This window comes from Catharus ustulatus, chromosome 22 (genome assembly GCF_009819885.2).
Source record: "Catharus ustulatus isolate bCatUst1 chromosome 22, bCatUst1.pri.v2, whole genome shotgun sequence".
In the NCBI taxonomy this organism is placed as follows: domain Eukaryota; kingdom Metazoa; phylum Chordata; class Aves; order Passeriformes; family Turdidae; genus Catharus; species Catharus ustulatus.
The window spans coordinates 4,582,663-4,599,725 of NC_046242.1; the positions used below are offsets into that span (position 1 = coordinate 4,582,663).

Genomic DNA, 17,063 nt, shown 5'->3' on the forward strand with positions numbered 1-17,063 from the left:
CACACATTTGTGATCTTGCAGGTTTATGAGCACAGCTTTGGGAACTTGCAAGATGTATTGAGGGGGGAAAAATTAACAAGAAAAGGCGCTACAGGGAAATTACCAGTGATTCTTGTCCCAGTTTAAGGCAACTTCCAAAACACAAGCTGTGAATCATTAGATTCTATACATTTACAGTAATAGTACTAAACATTTTAAGTCCAAAGGGTATCTCTGGTTAATGCCACGTTGATTGCTTTGTCAGATCATCTAAGTATATCTCTCAACTAGTGATAATAACAATTGCATTTTATTGGTTTAAATCACCTTGGTACTGTATGTAGCTTGCTCACAAACGAAGCACAGCCATCAGGTTATCTGGTGTCAGCTCCATAAAGATCTTCTGCTGTTTCTGCCTCTCATCCCTCTTCTGCCAGGGCCAATGATGGAAAATCAGCTGCCAGATTTGCAAGCTGGATTTGGGCATGCTGCTCACAACAAACAGCATCACATTTCTTGGTGCCAACCCTGAGCTTTAGCATCTCACCCTTGTGTGTGAGGGTACCACCATTCTCTAAGAACGAGCTTCCAAATTAATTCTACTCCCCCATCTTGCATCCACTGAATGTTTAATTACTGTCTGACAAGGTGCAGCGACAGCAGCCAACAGTAAGGTCATTTTTCTGCTTTTTGCTCTTACAGCCTAAGGTTGCAATGGAAATCTAAAAGAACATCTCGTTTTTGCATCTCTGCAGCATAAAGGTTGACCTCCAGCTGCAGCCTGATTTATGGAGTGTAAATACCCAGGTGGAAGGGTCTCAGCTGAAGAATTGTGCCTGTTCTCTAAAAGCACCACCTCCACAGAATATTTGCCACTGTCATGTGAGTCACAATATTTCAAAGGTGTTAAAAATGAGTTCTGTGAGTGCTTTACTGCAAAACGACGGGTTTATATCTTGTCCAAGCTTTTCCTGCGGGCCATGAGCACCTCGGTGCTGTCAGAGGAGCAATGCCAATTTACATTAGTGTGGAACTGCTCTAGTTTATCCAAACGGGTTAATCTAATACTCTGAATCACATGCTTTGAATTTAAAGGACAACTTGGTCTTTGCTTCCTGATCTGCTCTTCAAGGCAGCCAAACCTCGCAGGAAACCAAACAGCACAGCCAAAACTTTCTTTATTAACTGAGTTCATAAGTTATTTTGTCCTTTAAAAAAGAAGCATTTTCTAACATGCTGTGAAATAACAGAAGTGAGCGTCTATTGCTAAATACAATATTTTGCTGGTCCTAGTGCAGTTAAAATGTTGATTTTTGTTTTGCTTTGTTTGTGAAGCCTGTAGAACACCGAGGGGAGCCTTCATTGCATTCTGCAGCTTCCTCACGAGGGGCATCGCAGGGGCAGGGGCTGCTCTCTCCTCTCTGGTGAGCAGGGACAGCACCCGAGGGAACGGCATGGAGGCATGTCAGGGGTTTAGGCTGGGTGTTAGGAAAAGGTTCTGAACACAGAGGGTGTCTGGGCACTAACACAGGCTGCCCAGGAGCAGCCCCATTCCTGCCGGGATCTGAGAGTGACCATGTGGCACTTGGGGACATGGTTCAGCGCTGGCTTTGGCCGTGCTGCGTTAACCTCGGATCAGAGGGCTTTTCTCACCTACACAATTAGATAGTTTTGTGGAATCACCTCCTGAGAGCTGCACCTTTAGCACAGGGCTCGCTGCAGCGCCGAGGGGTCTCGGGAACCCCCGCGTTCAGCCCGGGGTGGGAGGGAACGGAACCGGTCCCGTTCGGGGCTGAGCGGAGCCGGAACCACCCTAGCGGAGCCGGTCCCGTTCGGGCAGAGCCGTGCCAGTCCCGTTCCGGGCGCAGCCGATCCAGTCCCATCCCGGGCGGAGCCGAGCCAGTCCCGTTCCGGGCGGAGCCGAGCCAGTCCCGTTCCGGGCGGAGCCGTGTCAGTCCAATCCCGGGTGGAGCCGAGCCAGTCCCGTTCCGGGCGGAGCTGATCCAGTCCCATCCCGGGCGGAGCCGTACCAGTCCCGTTCCGGCGGAGCCGTGTCAGTGCTATCCCGGGCGGAGCCGTGTCAGTGCTATCCCGGGCGGAGCCGATCCAGTCCCATCCCGGGCGGAGCCGATCCAGTCCCATCCCGGGCGGAGCCGTGTCAATCCCATCCCGGGCGGAGCCGTGTCAATCCCATCCCGGGCGGAGCCGTGCCAGTCCCATCCCGGGCGGAGCTGAGCCAGTCCCGTTCCGGCGGAGCCGTGTCAGTGCTATCCCGGGCGGAGCCGTGTCAGCCCCGTTCCAGGCGGAGCTGATCCAATCCCATCCCGGGCGGAGCCGTGCCAGTCCCGTTCCGGGCGGAGCCGAGCCAGTCCCGTCCCGGGCGGAGCTGATCCAATCCCATCCCGGGCGGAGCCGTGCCAGTCCCGTTCCGGGCGGAGCCGTGTCAGTCCCATCCCGGGCGGAGCCGTGCCAATCCCGTTCCGGGCGGAGCCGTGTCAGTCCAATCCCGGGTGGAGCCGAGCCAGTCCCGTTCCGGGCGGAGCCGTGTCAGTCCCGTTCCGGCGGAGCCGTATCAGTGCTATCCCGGGCGGAGCCGAGCCAGTCCCGTTCCGGGCGGAGCCGAGCCAGTCCCGTTCCGGCGGAGCCGTGTCAGTGCTATCCCGGGCGGAGCCGAGCCAGTCCCGTTCCGGCGGAGCCGTGTCAGTGCTATCCCGGGCGGAGCCGAGCCAGTCCCGTTCCGGCGGAGCCTCCGCCCCTCCATGGCCGCCATGGCCGCTCCGCCGCCCGCCGAGCCCCCGGTGCCCCCCGGGCGCTGCCGCCCGTCGCTGCCCGCCGTGGAGCCGCTGGTGTTCCTGGCCACCGTGTCGCTGGGGATGCAGGGCCCGCTGGCCACCCAGTACCTGTGGGACCGGCTGGGAGCCGAGCACGGCTACAGCGGCAACAGCAGCGACTCCGCCGGGTGCGGGGACGGCAACGCCACCGCCGACCCCCTGCGGCAGGTGGGGACACCGGGGGAGCGGGGACAGCGCGGACAGCGGGGACAGACAGCGGAGCTCTGCTGTGGATGAACTCAGGGGGACAGTCCGGGGAGAGGGGAGGCACGGGATGGACCGGGGGGAAAGGGGAGTCCGTGGGACTGGGGAGCCACGGAGGGAGTGGGAAGCTCACGGTGAACGGGAGGTCCCAGGGGAGAGGGAAGCTCTGGGGGAGCGGAGGGAGAGAGGAGCCCCAAGTGGAATAGGGAGCTTGAGAGGAACTGGGAGTCCGGGGAAGTGGAGTCAGGAGGGAGCAGGGAACCCCAAAAGGAGCAGGGGGGGCGGAGGGGAAGGGGAGAGTGATGGAAACAGGGAGCCCCAGGAGGAGTGAGGAGCCCCAGGAGGAGTGGGGAGCCCCAGGAGGAGCGAGGAGCCCCAGGAGGGTGAGGAGCCCCAGGAGCAAGGAGGAGCCCAGTGTGGCACTGGGTGCTGTCAGAGCTCCTCAGCTGCCTGTTTCTCCTGCAGGAGGTGGAAGCCCTGGTGTCCCACTGGAACCTCTACATCAACCTGGGAGGCTTCTTCGCCTGCCTGTTCTCCGTGACTCTCTTTGGCCCGTGGAGCGACAGCGTGGGCCGGCGCCCAGCGCTCATCCTGCCGGCCGCGGGCATGGCCCTGCAGACGGGCATCTACCTGCTGGTCATGTACCTGGAGCTGCACGTCGCCTTCTTCCTCCTGGGACGCATCTTGAGCGGCCTGACGGGCGACTACAACCTGATCCTGGCCGGCTGCTTCTCCTACGTGGCCGACACGAGCGAGCGGCGCGCGCGGACGTTCCGCGTGGCCATCCTCGAGGCGTGCCTGGGCATCGCGGGCATGGTGGCCAGCATTGGTGGTGGCCAGTGGCGCAGGGCCCAGGGCTACATCAACCCCTTCTGGCTGGCCTTTGCTGCCAGCCTTGCTGCCACTCTCTACGCCGCTTTCTTCCTCCGGGAGTCGGTGAAGCAGAAGAAAGAGGCCAAGCTGTTCACGCTCAGCCACTACAAGGCTGTGTACAGGCTGTACACGGCCCCAGAGCACCCCACCTCCAGGTGGAAGCTGGCTCTGTACACCCTGGCTTTCTTTGTGATTGTCACGGTGCATTTTGGAGCCAAGGATATTTATGTTTTGTATGAGCTCGGCTTCCCTCTCTGCTGGACTTCTGACCTGATCGGGTACGGCTCGGCCGCCAACTACCTGGCTTACCTGAGCAGCCTGGCAGGGCTGAGGCTGCTGCAGCTCTGCCTTGAGGACACCTGGGTGGCAGAGTTAGGCTTGGTCTCCAACATTGCTGGGCTGGTGGTGATGTCCCTTGCTACCACAACGCCGCTGATGTTTGCAGGTGATGCTGGAGGGTTAAATCTCTGTTTCTTTTGGCAAATTGCTGCTGGCAGTGTGCTTCACGGGGAGTTCAGGCACGTGAGGAAGTTCTGCCTCGTGCTCCAACAAAACTGTGGCTTGCTGAGGGCAGTGTTGGCCAAACAGTGAGGTTGGAAGTGCATCCATGTAGCTCCTAGAGCATTAGACTTCCCAGAACTGTATTACACTGCAGACATAGACTGAAGTGCCTTACGAAATCCAGGAGGGTGAATTGTGTCTAAATATAGCAGGGAGACAATGCCAGCAGCTGCAGATTTCTGGGACTGACTTGGGAGCCTTTATTTTTCAGTTGAGCTTTCTCTAATGTGCTGTGTCTTGCTTACAGGTTATGGAATTCTGTTCCTTTCCATGGCACCCACTCCAGTCATCAGATCCAAGCTCTCCAAGCTGGTCAGTGAGACAGAACAGGGTAAGAAATTAACCACTGTGCTTAAGCCAGATCCTGAAACACTTTTTTCTTGGAATATTGAAACCAGACTCTGGGGAGATTAGGAGTTCCCTGTCTCCTCTGGACTCCTGTGCCCCTGCATTAACCCTCAGGCCCACAGTAACTTTTTTTCCCAAATAATTCTCATTATTTTATTCAGATTTGCTGCATTTCCAAGATGAAAACAAGGGAAGAAAAGCAGGAATAGTTCATTGATCCATACATTTCCAAAATGTTTACAAGGAGCAAGAGTTAGAATTGATTATGCAACAAGGAGAAAAGAGTTATTCTCCTGACCATGACTTTTCTCTGTAGATCAGTAACAGTGGGAAGAACCAGGTGGTGTTGGAGGGTTGTATTATTGATCACGGTGAAAGATCATGGATAACCTGTAGGAGGACCATATTTGCCTTTTGGCCAGGTCTGTGTTTGGAGGGTTTGCACGAGCTGTGAAGCACAGCATAGGAATGTCTCCGAGGCAGACAGGAGCAGGAGGGGTTTGGGTGGCAATGATCCAGAGGTGATTTTGCAGAACTCATGTTTCTTATTTTAGAACAGCAGATTTATGGTGCTAAATCTCCTGCTGTCCTTAATGTTTAACAAGTGATAAGAGGTGCTTGGCAATAACCAGATCTATGGAGCCCTGGCCTGGAGCATTTACAGTCCAGCTGATTGGTGATGTCCTGGTCATCTCCTGCAGGCTGGTGAGGTGGTTCTGGCCACAGGCTGGCTGTGCCAGGCCAGTCCTGTCCCACCTTACCACACCTGATATTCACACACCTTTCTGATGGCAAACCCTTGGACAGATTGGCAGAATCCTCCCAGGGTGATGTGTTACAGGCAATAACCACCTGCCTATCTCACCATTACCCTCTTATCTCTTTTCCAGGTGCTCTCTTTGCTTCTGTTGCCTGCGTGCAAGGGCTGTGTTCACTCGTGTCTACAGGAGTGTTCAACTCTCTCTATCCTGCCACCTTGCACTTCATGAGAGGATTCCCATTTCTCTTCGGGGCTATAATGCTCCTTATTCCAGCAGCTATCCTTGGGTAATTTACTTCAGATGTCCAAACTTTGCCATGCAATGTCGTATGGAAAATACTATTTATTGGAATAGAAACTGGCAGTATTTAAGGCATATTTTCAGTTGTGGTTGTGAGAGGGTGTCTGGTGCTCTGCTGAAAAGAGGTACAGGTCATTTCTTTTGGAATCTGAATCCTAGGGATAAACCTGCAGCCTGAGTAATGTAGCTGCCAATATTCAAAGTATTTCAAAGACTCACTCCACCCTCAATGGAATCCAAAATCTGGAACTAAATTTGAAAGTTCTTCACAGAAGAGATGGAGCTGTCTCAGCAGTCTCTCTTCCTGTAATTTCTTTAGTAACTAAAGCAGAAGTTTGGTTGTGATAGAAAACAAATCCCCTGGTAGGTTCTGGGAGAAGGAATGTACTGGGATTTGCACAAGTGCAGCAGCTCCTGGCAAGGTCATTTTATTTTGTTCCTCTGAAACTTTTAAGACTCATTCAATTCAGCAATATCCCCATGTGCCTTTGAAACCTGAAACTGTTCATTTTCTTCTAGGTGGATACAAATCTGGGATTCAAAACACAACTACGACGACTTCCAAGATGCTTCCCTGTCCCCTACAAAAGACTGAATTTAACAACAAGGAATTGGCCAGCACAGCAGTGTCCACATGAAAATTGCACTTTATTCCTCCCTCAAAGGACAGATCAGTGTGGGAAAGACACCCTGCTTGTCCTTCCTAATTTTTAAATGCCAAGTAGTTGGAAATCACAGAAGGACTTGATTTGGAGCTGTGAATGTCTCCTCAGCGTGAGTCTCATCTGTCAGAGAAAACCCAAGATGCCCAAAAGCCAATCAAGCTGTTGTGGACCTTTTGCAAGGCTGGTTTGTGGTTTGGTGGGGCAGAAGGCTCTGCTGTGTTTTTAGTGGGAAGAGAGGACCGAGTTCTGGTTTAATTGCAAAGCATTTTCCCCTGAGAATATTCCAATATGCTGCAGATGAGCTGGGGGGGAAGATCTGTGCTCCAGATCATCACATTGCCAGTAAAAACCCAACAAATGTGACATACCAGACCACAAAATCCTTATGGAGAGGGATAGTTTAGCACAGGAGTGCTGTTGCTGTCCTCACTGACTGAACCAGCTTTAATTTTGCAAGTCAGAGGTGTCCTAAGGAGAGGATCTAATCCATGAAGTGTTGGTAGGAATGCCAGTGGTGTGTCCTGCCTGTCTGCAGCTCAGCCCAGGATCTCAGAGGTGGTTTTGAGGAGTAACAGATCATCTGAGAATACTGCAGTGCCAGTAGAATAAATCCTGGGTTGGGAGGGACCCACGAGGATGCTTGAAGCAACTCCTGTAGGTACCTTAATTGACAGTTGCCAAAAACTGTGAAGTTAAGGAGAAAATTGTCAGAATTGTTCCCCCTTATACTGCAAAGCTGAGCCCCAGTTTGATAGGTGTGCCCCAGTCCTGTGAAATCCCTGCTGTGCTTATCCAGAGGCCTTCCTGGTGTGGGGACAGGACCAGTATCTTTAGGATTAATCTTTTTTGTTGTGTGTATAATCATGTGTTAATGACCTCAGTTCTGCTGTCCTGGAATCTGTTGATGCCAGCAAGCAAACTCCATGGTGCTTATAATTGTTCTTTCTAAAGCACTACCTGTGTGGTTGCAATCCTTTTTTTTTTTTTCCTTCAACGTGCCATAAATCAGCAGTTCTGTGTACACAGCACTGCACATACTCTTCAGGTACATTCAGTAATGACTTTACTATTACTTTCAGAATGAATAAAACCTCCATGCTATTTATGGTTCATGAAACTCTGGGTGTCTTGTGCAACTGTTAATATCATTTGTCCTTGACTCATTTGGGGCTTCTCTCCATTATTTGCATTCTCAGTCCTTTATTGAAGACTGCAGTAAAGAAGGAGCAGCGGGAATTTATCTGTCTCGTGGAGAATGAGTGTGTGAGAGTGAAAAGTCAGGAAAAGTGGAGGTTTGGAACTTGCAAGCAGCCAAAACTTGCTTTTCCTGACCACTAGAGTAAAGCTTGCAGGAAAGCTTTGTCTGAAACCTGCCCTTCAGAGTGTGCAGAAAATGTGAAATGCTTGTCCATTGGCAGTTTGTGGTAAAAGCAGAACTGGGGAGCAGAGAAGCAGGGAGGTTTTAAGAACTTGGTGTTATGCCACTTGCTCCAAGCAGTTACACCAGGGAACACAGGAGTTCCAGGTCTGATTGCTGGGCTAAGCCTGGAATTGGCCTCCCCAAGGAACAGGGCATGCTCTGAATGTTGCAGTAGATGTTTGTGGCTGAACTGATTGTGAAGTCCTCTCCCCTCCTTGGGTGCCAATTCAGTGTTGTGCAGTGAGGTGAAACCTGGCTCTGCATGGGGAGAGATTCAATGGCAGCAATTATGCCTTATTAAAAAAATTAAACCAAAGTTTTTCTGGGCCATGCTCCAAGAGTTGCAACAGTGGAGCCATGGCTGGTGACAGCAGGCAGAGTCCTGGGGGTGCAGTGCATCAGAGGTGAGTGGGAAGTGAGGGGTTCCTGCAGGGAATGGTGCCTGGGAACGTCAGTTCTGCTTCACAGTGGCAAGGGAAAACAAGTGTGAAAAGCCTGCAGGGAGCAAAGCATGTGACACAGACAAAGAGTGGGGATTTAGAGTAAAAACCAGGTTTATTAATAATGCCTGATTGAATAATTCCAAACACTTTTGACATGGCAGAGCAGAGGAATGAGGGAGGGTGAGGACAGAGGAATTAATTTCCTTGGGATTGCTCCAGCTGGAAGGGACTGGGTATGGGATGTTTTGCCAGAAGTAGGGCAAGTTCATTTAGGTGAAGATAATGATGGGGAAACAGGAGGAGTCACAGTCTGGGCAGCTGGAGCAGGAGATGGGATCTCGTTTCAGGTGAGACACCTGAGCTGTGGAGAACAAATAAATCTCCACACTGAGTGCTGGGTGGGGAGGCTACAGAGTTCCTGGGAAACAAGACACAATCATCTTACCAGGTATTATTGAAGGGAGAAAAGTCCTTAGGACTGTTTGTGTGGGACTCCTTCAGAGGCCATGGAGGGCTTGACATCAGTTCCTGAAGGCTTTTCCCTGAAGCAGCTCACAAGAGGTTTTTATACTTTGGCAGATTCACCTTTGGGCTCATCTGCTGGCTTCTTATTCTTTAATCTGGAGATGAGGTGGAATCTAATTCTGATAAATGCTGGGCAGATATGGCTATTAACCTTTCACTGGAGAGCAAAGATGCCATTAACTGTGAGCTGATAAGAACTATCCATAAAACACTAGAATGAACTTCTTTTTTTTTTTTTCCTGAAATGTTCATGGATCCAAGCTAAAAGGAAAAAAAGTGTTTGTGTTCCTGACAGTTAAAGCAGGACTCCAGGGAGAGCCAGAAGGGGGACAAGGTGGCTGACACTCCTTGTTACCTCCTGAAAGGGTTCAGTTCTTCTCAAGCAGGAAGAGGAGCCTGCTGCTTTTGCAAGATAATTCAGCAGCCTGGAATGGGGAATGCAGGGATTTGTGTCAGGATGTCCATGGTTCCTCACCAGCAGAGTTGATGGTCCTGCTCCCAGCTGGAGCACCCTTTGCCAGCCCTTTTTCTCCACTTTTTCTTGATATTTTAAGGTGAGGAGCTGCAAAAAGCCCCGGTGGGTGTTGAGAGGAGGTCAACAGGAAGAAACAAGTGAATCCAGCAGGAATTGCATCCAGCAGGGAGTAGGGACAGCCCCAAGGAGCTCAGCCAGGGCTGGGGGGTGTGGTGGTCAGCAGAGAGATTCACCAGCTCCTGCTGAAGGCACAGACCATGGGAGACCTGCTGTGGAGCAGATAAAATACAGCCACAGTGTAGAATAACTCCACAGGCACAGCAAGTAGCATCATCCCTGCATGGACAGAAGTTTTCCTGCCTCCAGTGCCCTGAAAATACAGACCTGATAAAGTGGTGAAGCTGAGACTTCAGATGGAAGGAAGGAGACTATTTTTAAAGCACTTTTTGCAGAGATCCAGCAGAAACTTCACAGGGTCTAACCCCAAATGTCCACTGCCAGAGTTAAGAGCACACAGTGGTTTTGCAGCACTGGGAGGTGGAAGTCTTTTGAGGAGGGAAGGAGCTCTTGTGATAAAGGGACATTGCTGGGAAAGATAAAGCACTTCAGAAGGGCCCTGTGGGTTATCTTTCCCAAACACAAAGATTTTGTTAGGGCTTAGTTTTTATTTGCCCTTTCCTGCTCTCAGTTTCTGACCACAAGGATGTTCCTGGGGCACACGGCAGAGCCACACATTCCTCTTAATTGCTCTTCTCTCCCTTGTGTCCTCTTACAGTGGATTCTCAACACTTTTCCAGTTTTCAGTTCTCCAAAGATTCTTCCTCTTTGGACGTGTTTCTGGGGGAAGCTGCAGCTGCCTGTGGGGGTCTGGATGGCTCCAGTCTCCCTCACACCCCATGCACGTCCTGCCAACCCACAGGAGGATGTGGAAGACACAGAATCCATCCCAGAGTCCAGCCTGGCTTGGCTCCCCAGTGAGTGCTGGCCTTTGGGGGCCAGGGGTTTGCATTTGGAGGGTGAGGAGGGACTAGGAGCCACAGCTTTTCTCTGAAAGAAGGGGGAAAAGTCAGGAGGGGTAAATTAGGACCCACACAAAACAGGGGTCAGCTGGGAGTCTCTGAGGCTGCTGTGCTGGGTCTAGCTCTGCCCCAGGGAGTGCAGACAGTCCAGCCCGTTCTCCGAGCCGGCCGAGGAGTCCCGGGAGGAGCGGCCCTGCAGAAACCGGATGATTTTGTCAATCGTGGCCTCCTGGTACTCGTGGGACCACCTGTATTCGAGAGGGAAAATGCGATGTTTACTTCTTCTGTCCTGTGTGGGGTGCCACAAGATAGCTCAGCTCATCTGTGCCAGGAGACAGACTCCTTTCCTCCACCCCAGCTCTCCAGGAGCTCCCTTTTCCCCATGGAAGCAGCAGAATGCCCTGCCAGGCTGGCATGCACAGAGGGAAAGCAGGAGAGGATAAGAAACCCAGGTGAGCTGTAAAACCTGTCAGCATCACTCCTGCCTGAGGATAGGTGTCCTCTCAGCAGTGACCTCTCTGTCACCCAGAGGAGGGCCAGCACAACACGAGCAGCAGGGGTGATGTGGGAACCTTTGCTCCCTGCACACTCCTTAGCACCTGGGGTGACTCAGTGTCCCTTGGACCTGTTCTGCCTCCCTCATCTGTTTGTCCCAATGCCCTCGGGCTCTCTGCTACTCCTTATGCAAGTGGCTGTCCCCAGGTATCATGGAACCCCATGGCACACTTGACTTTTACTTACATGATGCCATTAAATTTCAGGACAGCCCTCATGTCCTTTGGAAGTGTTTCTGGGTCTGGCCACTCAAAATGGTCTGTAACAGGTACAATGTTCTTTCCAGAGTTCAGGGCTGTCACAATCTCCTGTAGGAACAGAACATGCAGGTGCTCATGGCCTGTATCAGTCCCTCACCACCTCCCTCCCATTCCAAGGTCCACACAGCTCCCACCTGGTGGCATCTCTCACCTTGTGTACCCAGTCCTTGCACTCGGGGTCCTCCATGCATTTATCCAGTGCGTTTGGTGAGAGGACCAGCACAAAATTCCGGGCACTCAGCACGCTCTGGATCAGCTTATCTTCAAACTTCCCTGCCTCCAGCTTCTCCACATCGATGAACACGCTGAAGCCGTGGAGCTGCAGGTGCACCTTCAGCAGGCTGGTGGCAAGAGGGGACAGCACCATGAGGAGAGGCTTCATTTGCTGTCTCACCATGGTGAGGCAGAGGAGCAGGGAATGAGTGCCAGCTCCAGCCCAGCTGTCTGGGCACATGCAGACAACACAAGGAGCTGACATTGATCCCCTAGGGTGTGAGGAAAGGGTCAGTCAGTGCCAAAGTGGTGGTGATAGCACTGGGAATTGGCCTGTCCACTGTGCAGTGTGTGCTGTCCCCATTTGCTCTGCAGCCTCTCCCTCCTCCCCATTTTGCCACAACTGACCACCCACCCTCCTTCCCTCTGGGCTTCCCTGTTCCCTGCAGGACTCGCCTGGCCAGCTGCGAGCCGGTGCTCCTCCGGTAGCTGATGAACACATCGGTCCCGTTGGACGTGGTTTGCAGCGTGATGGGGGAGTGAAGCGTTTCTAGGCAGCACAAAACAACCACCAGAAGTTAAAAACCACCCGGCAGCTCATCCCAAAGACCCCTCCACCCCCTCCCCTCCGCCAGGAGCCGCACCCCTGGCCGCGGTGAGGATGCGGACGCGGTGGAAGCCGGTGTGGATGTGACAATCCTCCTGCAGCTGCTGCTCCGTCACCCGGTGCAGGAAGTTGCGGTCGATGCCGCAGGTGAGCAGGTTGTAGGTGTACTGCCGGAATTTGGGGTCGATGCCCCCCAGCCAGTCTGCCAGGTTGCTGCGGTCGCAGGTGGAGTAGTTGGCGAAAGTCTTGAGCTCTGTCAGCTCCCGGAAAAACCTGGTGGAGGAATAGATGGAGCACCAGGCAGCACTTAGGGACATGTGGTACCACAGCTTTTACCTGCTCTGTGCTGGGGGGAAGGATGAGCTCAGGAACAGGAAACAGGAACAGTTCCATGGGAGTGCAGTCCTTGGGACACCCAGGTGTGAGGAGCTCAGATAAGGGTAAGTTCCCATCCTTCTGGGTAGCTTGCAGCTGGGAAGCTTTCCATCTTTCTGGGTACCTGCCCCGTGCCATAGGTGGCCTTTCCCCCACCCACACCTCTGCCATGCAGATTTACAGAAATCTCTCTGGGACTGCAAAAAGTGCTGTAGAAAAGCCCTGGCAGTGCAAGTTTTGCATTTGGAGGATCTCTGTTCCTGTTTTTGCAAGAAGGGAAAGGCAGAGACCTTGTCCCTGGCTCTGCCACAGTGGTGATGGCCCTGAGGGAGCCCAGTGTGCCCTGGTGGTGGTCCTACCTTTTCCGAGTGATGCTGGAGTCCATCCCCAAATCCCTCTGCAGCTCCTCCTCTGTCAGCCTCAGGAGAATGTCCCCATCCACCTGGTGATCCTGCCAAGAGAAATCTAGGCTGGAAAGGTCCCAGGAAAAGCTGGGTGAGATGCTTACACCTCTGCTGTGAGTTGGGGCAGGAGTATCCACCCATGTGTCCCTCCCGCAGCACAAAGCCCTACCAGGAATCTCTGGCAGTATTTGTTGAATCCGATCTGCTGCAGCCACGTCTGCACCTCGCAGGATTTCCAGTTGGGAACCGTGGGCAGGATGCGCCGAGGAACCTCCTCCCCTATCATGCGCAGCACCTTTTTGGCCAGGGCAGAGGTGGTGCTGCTGGTGGAGTAGCACACAATCCTCTTGAGGCTCTGCGTAGCCCCGATCTCACTGAAAATCTGGGGACACAAAGGGAGGAGGCGTCACTTTGCTTCCCCTCATCCTCCTCCCAACAAGCTGTGCCAGGCCAGGTGAGGACCAAGGTGCTTTGTGACACCAAGATGCAGCTGTGGCACCCCTTCCCTTTGTCATCACCTTCCTCCAGGCCAACCTACCCTTTACCTGTGTTTTCTTCTGCCTGGCTTTGATGGCAGCCTCGGTGCAGAGGTAGAAGGCGGCGATGCACTGGGCTTCCAGGCGGGAGCTGTCCAGCAGGGGCACGAGGCGCTGCAGGTCCTGCGCTGTCCTGCCCTGGATGTTGTCACTGCTGCCCAGCATCTCCCGGGCGAACTGCTCGGGGTCCAGCGAGGCGATGAAGGGCTCCACCAGAGCCAGCGTCCCCGAGCGCTCCACCTCCTTCTCGATCTCCTTGTTGGTGGCCAGCACCGTGATGGCCAGGCAGGCGTGCAGCCGGATCAGCTCGTCGTCCTTGGAGAAGGCCAGCGGGAAAAGCCACTCTGCTGCCTTCTTCTCGATCATGAGGCGCTGGTTGGCCTGGCCCCCGTACATGGCGCAGTTGGCCAAGGCCATGGCGCAGTGGCGCAGCACGGCGGGGTCGGTCCAGCGGCACCAGTACAGGATGGTGTCCAGGCCTCCGTCGGAGATGAGCTGGAAGCAGGTCTCCTCCGAGTGTTTGAACATGTGCTCCAGGATGCCAGAGATGCTCTGAGCCAGCTGGGGGACGTCCCGCTCCTTGGCTAAGTTCAGGATCACGCCCAGGCCAATCCGAGCGATGCGGTCCCTGTGGGAAGGAGAGGCAGGAGAGGGCCAGGTGGATGTGCCAAGAGTGACAACAGTGAATGGTGTGCCCCACGCCTTGGTGTGACATTTAACAGACAGATGTTTCCCTGTAGGACAGCTGCCAGATATGCAACGCAGCAAGATGCAACAGGCTGGTGTTGGAGGAACTGTCTGGGTCTGATGGAAGAACTTGTGATGGGGTGCACAGCCCAGGACTCCCCCATGCTCGAGGTAGGATCTTCATAGCAATTAACAGACAGGGCAGGTTAATGCCAGGCTGGAAATGGAGCACTGCTGTGGTGCTGTTTTGTGTTTGGGAGTGAAACTTGTTTGTCCCCTAAGCACTGCTTAGGACAGGCTCTCACCAGCCAAGCAGCCCTGCCCACAAACAGGGGTCTGTCTGGGATGTCCGTGTGTCCTGGGATGGCAGCTGGAGGGAAGCTCTTTATTTCCTCACCCTGCACTCTTCTGGAAGAGCACAGCAAGAGCCTGGGGTAGGTGGGCAAGGGCCATGCTGCTTGGCCATGGCTGATCTTGGGAGGCCTGTGCTTAAAATGACACCTGAATGGGGCTGTGCCTTGAAAATGCAGTGAGGAAGGGAGAAATCAGGGTCATGGAATGATTTGGGTTGGAAGGGACCTGAAAACTCATCCAGTTCCAAGCCCCTGCCATGGGCAGGGACACCTTCCACCAGACCAGGGTGCTCCAAGCCCTGTCCAACCTGACCTTGGACACTTCCAGGGTCCAAGCCTGTGCCAGGGCCTCACCACCCTCTGAGATGAGCTCTTGGCTGTGCTCCCATGAGGTCTCCTGGGGCGAGTGGCAGCTCCATTCCTCAGCAGTGGCCATTTGGAGCTGCTCTGATGATGGAGCTGCTCTGTTTGGGAGGCAGCACTGGCACAGGTGCTGCTCACGAGGGCAGTGGCACGCTCAGTCCCCAGCAATGGTGGGGTGATGCCACGCCAGCCTCTGTGCTGGCAGGCAGGAAGAGCATTTCTGGGAAACCTGTGACCCACAGGGCTCTCACTGACCTTGGGGTGGGTTTGACAGGAAATGCTGTGGAGAGCCCTGGGAAACAACAAAAAAAAAAGCCCTTGGCCTGGGTCTGGCTCCGAGCCCGGACTCAGCCATGGAGCTGGATGACAAACACAGCCCCAACAGCCCCTGACTCCCTGAGCTGCAGATGGAGCCAGGACCTGTCCAGCTCTCAGCTAAACACCTCTGCTGCTGTGAGAGAGTTCTGTACATGAGAGGCTTGGACCCAGAAGGGAACCCCACACCTCCCTGGAATCCCATGGCTGCTCCAAGACCCTGGCCCATGAACTGCTCCTGGAGCAGAAACAACTCCAGCAAAGGCTTTCTCTTGCTAAGAAGCTGAGTGCTGAATTCAGACCGTGCCAGTGATGCTTCCTGGGATTAAATTCCACCCTAATGGGCTTTCCTGATTTAGCTGCCGCTTATTTTTGCCTGCCAGTGCATGAAGTGAGGCCCAGGCTGTGAGTCCACAGCCTTCCAGCAAGGGACATCTCCCAGGAAGCCAGAGAAACTTTGGCCAGGCTCCCTCCACATACTTCCCAGAGCCCAGGCTGTGTTGGGGTGCTCTGAGGGAGAGCAGAGCTGGCAGGGTGCATTTGGGGTGATGGAAGGGTGAGCTGGTGTGGGTGCAGTGATGCAGATGTGTCAGGTGCCAGGTGTGCACATGCACCTTTGTGTACACACCGACTCAGGCACACAGTCCCACCCCACCGTGCCCGTGCTCTGACAGAGACATCCCAGCACCTCTCACCTGTCCTGGGCAGCAGCACACACATCTGAACTAGGGGCTGAGGGCTGATGACCAGCTGACCCCTCCTGATGGCTTCATTCCAGCCCTGGTCAGCAGCAGGAAGGCTCTGGGAAGTGACTTTGTCCTCCTCCTCCTCCTCCTGCTGCAGTTATGGCTAAAGGGGAGTCACGTCTTGTCCTTTGGGTCAGATGCTCTGACTCAAACTGAGCTGACTCAGCTCAGCCTGGCTGAGGGGAGCTCAGGAGGACACCCCAGTCCTCACCAGCATCCCTGAGCTGGGGCTGGTCCTCCTCCCTCCAGCTGTGGGGGAAAGGAGCAGGGACCCTGTGCACAAGCACTGGGTCTGGGGGGATGTGGTGGGGATCCAAGGGGCTTTGTGCAACTGGGAGCACCCACAGCAGGGAAATTTGGGGAGGAGGAAATGTGGGGGATGGGTGAAGGTAGGTCAAGGCCAGGCTGGATGGAGCTTGGAGCAGTCTGGTGTGTGGAAGGAGTCCCTGCCCATGGCAGGGGGTTGAGATGAGGTGTTTAAGGTCCCTTTGACCCCACACCGTTGTGGGAGCCGGCAGTGCCCGGCAGGGTGAGGGCAGGGGCTCTTTGCAGACTCACCTGTTCTCCGCCACCAGGATCTGCTCCAGGAGTTTTCCAGCCTGGCACTTGGTCTCCAGCTCGGCGGTGTAGAGCAGGTTGAGCAGCAGGTCCAGGCCCCCCTCCAGGCGGATCACATCGCACAGCACCTTGGCCACGTCCCTCCCCACGGCGGGCATCCCCCAGGCCTCCTCCACCAGGCGGAACACCTCGGACAGAGCCGCCCGCAGCCCCTCGGGGCCGCTCGCCCGCGTGGCGCTGGCGATGGCCCGGCGGAGCACGGGCAGGACCCGCTCCAGCGCCTCCCGCACCTCGGTGCCCACCCCGGGGGAGACCCCGCCGTGCTCCCGGGCGCTGCCCCCGCCCGCCCAGCCGCCCGCCCGGCTCACACACTCGGGCACGGCCAGCCGCTCCGCGCTCGCCATGGCCAGGGACCGGCCCAGCGTGTGCAGCGACAGGAGCAGGGCGAGCATGGGCGGCTGCTACCGCAGCATCCCCCTGCTGGGGGGGACAGGAGCGGGGGATGCGCCCCGCTCCCCCCTCCGCCCTGTCGGGATGCGGGGATGGAAGCGGAGCGGGATCCGCCTTCCCCGAGCCGGGCTCAGCATCCCGGTCCCCGGGGCTGATGTCACCGGGAGCAGGCGCCGCCTCTGCGAGGAGGGGCTCGGTGCTGGCAGCTGCATCCCCCTCCCGCTGCACATCCCCCCA

General features: G+C 54.9%; 2 protein-coding genes across 2 annotated transcripts; one reads left to right on the top strand and one right to left on the bottom strand.

Moving 5' to 3' along the window:
• Positions 1-2,747: 2,747 nt before the first annotated feature.
• Positions 2,748-7,614, top strand: SLC46A1 (solute carrier family 46 member 1). The gene is made up of 5 exons (XM_033078520.1): positions 2,748-2,978; positions 3,480-4,332; positions 4,696-4,779; positions 5,687-5,843; positions 6,377-7,614. Exons 1-5 carry the CDS (start codon positions 2,748-2,750, stop codon positions 6,450-6,452), a joined length of 1,401 nt encoding a protein of 466 aa, XP_032934411.1. The 3' UTR covers positions 6,453-7,614.
• Positions 7,615-8,475: 861 nt separating this feature from the next.
• On the bottom strand, positions 8,476-17,006 carry SARM1 (sterile alpha and TIR motif containing 1). Its single transcript, XM_033078162.2, has 9 exons — positions 16,377-17,006; positions 13,364-13,982; positions 12,988-13,200; positions 12,774-12,865; positions 12,077-12,312; positions 11,889-11,982; positions 11,371-11,560; positions 11,146-11,267; positions 8,476-10,652 (listed from the first exon to the last, which is right to left on the bottom strand). Exons 1-9 carry the CDS (start codon positions 16,826-16,828, stop codon positions 10,523-10,525), a joined length of 2,148 nt encoding a protein of 715 aa, XP_032934053.1. The 5' UTR covers positions 16,829-17,006; the 3' UTR covers positions 8,476-10,522.
• Between the last annotated feature and the right edge of the window lie 57 nt (positions 17,007-17,063).

Excerpts from the sequence above, each read along its gene's own strand:
- SLC46A1 (XM_033078520.1), top strand. The coding sequence starts at position 2,748 with ATGGCCGCTCCGCCGCCCGCCGAGCCCCCGGTGCCCCCCGGGCGCTGC. Across the intron at positions 4,333-4,695 it reads AACGCCGCTGATGTTTGCAG|GTTATGGAATTCTGTTCCTT; the intron begins GTGATGCTGGAG and ends TCTTGCTTACAG. Across the intron at positions 4,780-5,686 it reads GGTCAGTGAGACAGAACAGG|GTGCTCTCTTTGCTTCTGTT; the intron begins GTAAGAAATTAA and ends TCTCTTTTCCAG.
- SARM1 (XM_033078162.2), bottom strand. The coding sequence starts at position 16,828 with ATGCTCGCCCTGCTCCTGTCGCTGCACACGCTGGGCCGGTCCCTGGCC. Across the intron at positions 12,313-12,773 it reads TCCAGCATCACTCGGAAAAG|GTTTTTCCGGGAGCTGACAG; the intron begins GTAGGACCACCA and ends TTCCTCCACCAG. Across the intron at positions 10,653-11,145 it reads CTGAAATTTAATGGCATCAT|GTGGTCCCACGAGTACCAGG; the intron begins GTAAGTAAAAGT and ends TCTCGAATACAG.